The sequence below is a fragment of the Hippoglossus hippoglossus genome, chromosome 9 (genome assembly GCF_009819705.1).
Source record: "Hippoglossus hippoglossus isolate fHipHip1 chromosome 9, fHipHip1.pri, whole genome shotgun sequence".
Lineage (NCBI taxonomy): Eukaryota > Metazoa > Chordata > Actinopteri > Pleuronectiformes > Pleuronectidae > Hippoglossus > Hippoglossus hippoglossus.
In genome coordinates, this window is record NC_047159.1 from 27,232,389 (window position 1) to 27,239,045 (window position 6,657).

General features: G+C 43.5%; 1 protein-coding gene across 1 annotated transcript; it reads left to right on the forward strand.

Annotated features, from left to right (window-relative positions):
• The first annotated feature begins 1,353 nt into the window (after window positions 1–1,353).
• Window positions 1,354–5,742, forward strand: ccn1l2 (cellular communication network factor 1, like 2). Its single transcript, XM_034595829.1, has 5 exons — window positions 1,354–1,442; window positions 1,573–1,789; window positions 2,349–2,681; window positions 4,177–4,379; window positions 4,603–5,742. Exons 1-5 carry the CDS (start codon window positions 1,374–1,376, stop codon window positions 4,903–4,905), a joined length of 1,125 nt encoding a protein of 374 aa, XP_034451720.1. The 5' UTR covers window positions 1,354–1,373; the 3' UTR covers window positions 4,906–5,742.
• Window positions 5,743–6,657: the final 915 nt, after the last annotated feature.

The window sequence follows — 6,657 nt, forward strand, 5'->3', positions numbered from 1 at the left end:
CATACAGACCATACGTGTTAATCCACTGATCAACAGTTGGTGGCGGTGAAGTGCAGAGACACGTGGCAATCCAGCAAGAAAGACAGAGAGGAAGGTAATGTGAACAACATAGGTCTCTGATAAAAGAAATTAATGAAAAGGGTTTCAACCCATTCATTAGGCCTCAATGTTAATGTGCTTTGATGGCTGATGCTCTCTCTCTCTCTCTCTCTCTCTCTCTCTCTCTCTCGCTCTCTCTCTCTCTCTCTCTCTCTCTCTCTTATTATTATTATACCCTTATTATTTTCATTACAAGATTCTTTAGTCTTACTTTGGTATACATATACATATTAATCTAATGTAAATGTAATGGTTTTCCCATTATCAGTGGTTTAATTATCAGCAGAATGTGTGCACACTGTGTTTTTACAGATACAGAGGGGAGACCTTCAGCAGCCCTATCAAATGCGTCAAAGTACATTTCCCATGTTTCATAACAGTGCGAGCCAGCGCTTAATGTGAGGACTTTCCTGCTCTCCAACAAAACACTTTTTACGTGCCCCTGGGATGACAATGGGAATGCAGAGTTTTTCCTACCAATCATGGGAACCTGAAGATAGGTCTGTATTTCCTGGAATGCAGCCCATTAGGAAAGTGATGGAGGGAACACAGGATGTCCTGAGCACAGCGTCCCACAGAACACTGCAGTGGAGAGGACAGAGCCAGCTGCTTGGCCCTCGCTGCTGGAAGAGTTGTTCACAGGGATTTTCTCCACATCACCACTTCCCCTGTTAAAAACTCAGCCAATATGGAGTGGGATTCCCTGCTCAGGTTTTCCATTACACCTGACCTACCATTGCTTTCTTTTTTCTTGTCATACACTTTTTCCATATTACTTGTTCAAGATTTGTCTCTTGCATATATTTTGACACCATGACATTTCTCCTTGAAGTCACATGTCCACAATAACAGTGATGTGTCAGTGTTTGTGTGTCAGTGTTTGTGTGTCAGTGCTTGACACCAGTATACCTGCCACCTCCTCCCTCTGGAGACTCTCCAGTCATCTGGAGAGGAGAGTCGGTGATATCACAGAAGGGGCGGAGGGAGGCTTGTGTGTCTATAAGTACAGGCCCCGCACAGGGAGACCTCTCTGTGAAGCAGAGCTGAGCTGTGCTGACACCAAAATACTGCAGAAGACCAAACAAGAGCACACTGGTGTAGCTCTCAGTGTACAGAATCTGGACTGTGGATACCTTCTCCTCCCTGAGCTGACGAATAAGACTTCTTTCCCCTGGACGCTGGACAGTCGATCTGAACTGCTCCTTACTTCTACACTTCTCTATTGCTCCTGAAGATTTTGTTTTTTCTCTTTTTGTGTGTCTGAAGTGATCAGGATGCTTATCCCTGTTACTGTGCAACAGATCATTTCCACCCTGTTTGTGCTCAGCAGTGCTGCAGTAACGGTGAGTTGCTGTGACCTGTGGTCACTTGCTTTCAAAGCTTCTCTGTACTTTTTTCTGTTTGTTTAATATTGTTTAGTAATCACACCAGCCACTTTCTCACATCCTGACCTGACCTCTGACCCCTACCCAGTCTGCAGAGAGTGAGTGTCCAGCTCAATGCTCCTGTGCCTCCTCACCTCCGCTCTGCCCGCTGGGCATCAGCTGGGTGACAGACCACTGTGGCTGCTGTAAGATCTGTGCTCGACAGTTCAATGAGGACTGCAACGCCACCGAACCCTGTGATCACATCAAGGGGCTACGCTGCCATCTTGGGGCTGGAGGAGACCCCAAGAGAGGACTGTGTCGAGGTGAGGATGAAAACCAGGCTGAGCAAAAGCACACTACTAAACTTAATGAAACGGACCTAATTTAACTAGTTCATTGGGTTTAAATAACTACAATGAGTCATCCAAAAATATCTGTCAAGTAGAAAAAATCTGAAAGTCAAGAAGAAAATCACTTCTTGGTTTTACAACTCATAACACAGAAGCCAAATTGTTCACTTCTTCTAAGTAGGGAAAACAATGCTTGCCTGTATGAATAAATCACAAGGAAAGAAACCAGAGTAAACTAAAATGTACACTCGGCTCAGCCCGAGCTTTGTGAAGAGTCTGGAGTCTTAGCCATGTGGGCAGGGGATGTCTAATAACTGCAACTAAAGTTTAATAACAGGAAATCTGAAAAACTTTGGATATAGAATTGGAATGAAAATCAGTGGCATACCACTTTGAACATACTTCTTTCCCTAGTCTGATCCTGCATTTTAGTTGTCAGTGTGCAAATGCAGGTGTTCCAGAGTGTCCTTCCTATGGAGTTGAAAGGTCTCTCCTCATCTCTGCTTCCTGTTTTGTACGTGCACGTTGACAGCTGAGGCCCAGGGTTTGCCCTGCGAGTTCAGCGGGCGGGTGTACCAGCACGGCGAGGACTTTCAGCCCAACTGTCAGCACCAGTGCACCTGTATGGATGGGGTGGTGGGCTGCATGCCCCTCTGTCCTCAACAAGTGCCTCTACCCACCTGGCGCTGCCCAAGGCCCCGGCTGGTCAGGCTTGAGGCCCGGTGCTGCGAGGAATGGGTGTGTGACGACGACAACCACATCAGTGAGGAGCCAGACGAGTTGACACACACCTCCCGACGAGACAACCAGCACCTTCCCAACCACATCAGTGCCTTGCTGCAGACCAGAGGGACCCCGTTCAGAGGTAAGCATCACAGTGTAACCCAGCCATGCATTTCCTGATGTCCCACTAACACTTAATATGGTCTGATTCTCATGTTGATGTCCAGGAGATGGGCCAACGTCAGCATCAAAATCATTGAATATAATATATCCAAAACATGATGCAATAATCCTACTGAAGCTGCTTTAGAATTCATCTTGTATTTCATTGGTTTTGACCTTTTGTAATCCCCCCCCCCCCAAAAAAAACATGGCAGCATCAGTTAGATATACAGCTTTTTGCACACCTTATTGTGTTGCACATTTAAATTAAAATTTTTGTCTGTCAATTTACACTCAGTAATCCATTCATCTGTCTTTCTGTCTGATTTTGGCTCGCTTATCTCGAGATCCGTTTGTCTTATCGACTTCACACTTGGCATAGGTATTGTTCATTTGGTTGGATTTGGACGAGTGATAAAGTGAGTAAGCAGGCGACCAGTGCTATGTAGCAGCAGCGGCTAGGACTCATTGAGGTTGGTTTTTTTGTGGATCACGACAACGCAACTACAACAGATTCTCCAGTTTGGAAAAAACTGGAAACCATGTCGCGCTTCACTGAACTTTGAATAAACAGTTGAACAGCTCTTTGTGCAGCAGCTGTGGCTTCAGGCTTCTGAGGACTGATTTCAAAAGCCGGTCTTTATTTGCTGTGGCTCAATTACTTTTACAGTTTCAGATAAAAAGCTGCAACCAGCATCACCACAGGCCAAGCAAACAGTCCATTCCAAGCTGGCACTGTACTAATAATAACAAGCTGAAAACATGTTTGTAGAAATGTTTGCAAATTTATTAAAAGTCAAAAACTGAAATCTCTGTTTGCTGTGGTGAGGTGTGGTCAGGTGAATCCTCTTTGCTTTAATCTTCCCTGAGGTGTGTCTGAAGTTGACATGTGACAAATTAGGATGCTGGACAAAGTTGAGAAGGACACACCTGTGTATATAACGTCTCACAATTCAGACCTTTGTGACAGCATTGTGGCGAGACATAACACATATCTAAAGCATAGCCTGGCCTCAGAGAGAGTCCTCTTGGAGGAGAGGTGAAACATCTTCAAGTGTTTCCACTAATGTGCAGTTGCCCTCAATTCAACTCTCCTTGAGTGAAATTGAAAAGGTTCAACCTCAGAGGCTGAAGATGCTCAGTACATATAAATACATATTTCACATTAGATTAGATTAGATTTTGTTATTTCTTTTGTTCAAGTAAAAAATTTGATCCGGCATTAAAAATCTTTATGATCTCCTAAAGAGATCATGTCCTCGTTGTTATGATGCTTAGCATGGAAAACACCCAACTGAATCGCATTGATCTGTTCTCTGGTTCTTCTAGTTCTGAGGGACAAATAGCACATAAGCAAAATCTAATCAAAGCTCAAAGATTGATGGATCACTTTTTTTTTTTAAATACGTCATAATTGCCTGAATGTTGGGATTCATTGTTTGATTGTAACAGTTTGTCTTTCTTCTCTATCTCAGAGATGGTGTCCTTCCCCATGTCTGAGGTATTGACCAAATCCACCTGTTTCCCACAAACCACCACATGGACTGAGTGTTCCACCACATGTGGGATGGGCGTTTCTAGCCGTGTGACCAATGACAACCCAGACTGTCGGCTGCTCAGAGAAACCAGACTGTGCCAGGTCCGACAATGTGAGCTGCAGCCTCCCGTAGCTAACAAGGTATGCTTAGATACATCCCCACCAGGACATCAACAAATATTGGAGATACATGCAAAATATTAATTGCATCTAACAGCTACTACATCGTAAATTCATCTCTTTTTCTTTGAAAAGAAAAAAAAAGCTACTTAGATGATTGTATTTGTCTATTTGTGTGAGTGTAAAACAAAAATTTACAAAAGAATTACAAGGAAATGATGAAATTTGTGTTTCTGTCATCCAGAAGGGGAAGAGGTGCCAGCGAACTGTACGCCCCCAGGACCCAATCAGAATCACCTTTGCTGGATGCTCAACAGCACAGCAGTACCGCCCTCGCACCTGTGGGACTTGCACCGATGGCCGCTGCTGCACGCCGTCCCTCTCCCGGACCGTGAGACTTCATTTCCACTGCCCCGATGGAGAGGGTTTCTACAGGAACGTCATGTGGATACAGCGGTGCAGTTGCAGTACAAGCTGCCATTCAAACAGCAGGCCCTCTAGCCCTTCAGTCAGTCTCCACAATGACATCCACACCTTCAGGCACTGAGGCTGACTCATCATGCCCGGCTCTGACCTGGCAAGCTGGGGTGAACACTCTGCACCTACCTACACCCACTGTCTCCCATTTAGACAGAGGGTTTACGTGTGTTGCCTCCAACCAGGTGACACACTTGCTTGCACTTTAAGCTTCCTGCCATGATGAGAGTTTGCCCACACAAGAGTTGTGTTAGCTCTGATAGTGGGGCAGCACTGAGGAAAACACACAGTATGCTACTGTGTTAGACTGCTGGCAGAGAGTTTTTATTTGTATTTATTTGTAACTTTGTGTAATCTCCACAGACAACAACGCAACCATCTGTAACGCAACCAGTAAGAAGCTTGTTTAGAGACAGAGACAAATGTTTTTTTTCTAATGAGAAGAAGTAGATGACATAAGACGTATTCATTAGTGACTATAGGGCTCAGTATGTCCTGTCCTTTGTCGAACAGTGTTTTCTACACATGTTGTTTCTGTGTGAGTGTGTGTGTGTGTGTGTGTAGTCCTATTGGTCTGTTTTAAGAATGAGATACTTATATTGCTCATTATGCTACACACAGTATATAGATTAAGACATTTGATGTATATAGACTTCACTCTTACTTGTGGAGTGGTAAATTCTTGGATCACCTCATTTTTCGGGGTGTGATTGTGCTGATTTTGTGTGTGTGTGTGTGTGTGTGCATGTGCGTGCGTGCGTGTGTGTGTGTATGTCTGTGTGTCCTTCAGATTGTACATACAATGCTTTATTTGAAGAGAAAAAATTATGCTATATGTTTAGGATACGGTATACAAATTCGTCCATAAACTCCTGTGAATACATATAATAAAAACTTATCAACCTGTTATGTGTTATTTTTTGGCTTAAGTGTAATCTGATACCCACGCCTAGGTAAAAAGCATAAATATAGTACATGAGCTCACAACTCCTCTGACCTCGTATGAATAATTTCAGAATGCAAAAGCCAGCGTGGACCCAGAGGAGGAACCATTGCATGATGATTCATCCTTTTGAATCAGATTTTTGATTTTCCATCCCTGTTGGGTTTCTGCTATTGTGTTGATTTTATTATTCATTTTCCTGCTAAAGCTGCTGGGGTCAGGAGGAAGGAATTCACAACCGTAGTGTCTCGTGTGAAACTGCACTTTGTGCTCTCAGCTGAACCAGTATTCTGCTGGGCTCAGTAACACAGACACAGACACACAGATGTGTTTCAGTCTTTCATTCACAATGTCTTTTTAGCCTGAGGGCTCTGTGCATTGTCTTAGCTGTTCTGAGGACTGTGCTCTTATGGACAGAGATCTCTGGTTCCTAGAATCGACTGCATTTACATGCCGTTAAGGAAATTGAATATACATAAATGTATACATAAGATTTAAGGTGGGAGCAGCACGGGGGGGGGGGGGGTGGTTAGCACTGTTGCCATACAGCAGGAAGGTTACAGGTTTAAATGGTAGCTTGCCAGGGGGTTTTTCTGTGTGGACTTTGTATTTTCTAAATGTGTCTGAGAGGGTTTTCTAAATTTAAAATCTAAATTGTCCGTGGGTGTGAATGGTTGTTTGTCTTTGTATGTTGGCCCTGCACTACGCTGATGACCTGAATGTTTAAATATATGGAATGAAAGCTGCATAAATAGAATGAAATCTGAATATTTGGAGTGAATGTTAAAACATGTTGAATGAAAAGTTGGACTATATTGATTAATGAATTAATTAATTAGGATATTGAATGAAATCTTGAATCCATAGTCTTGATCCATA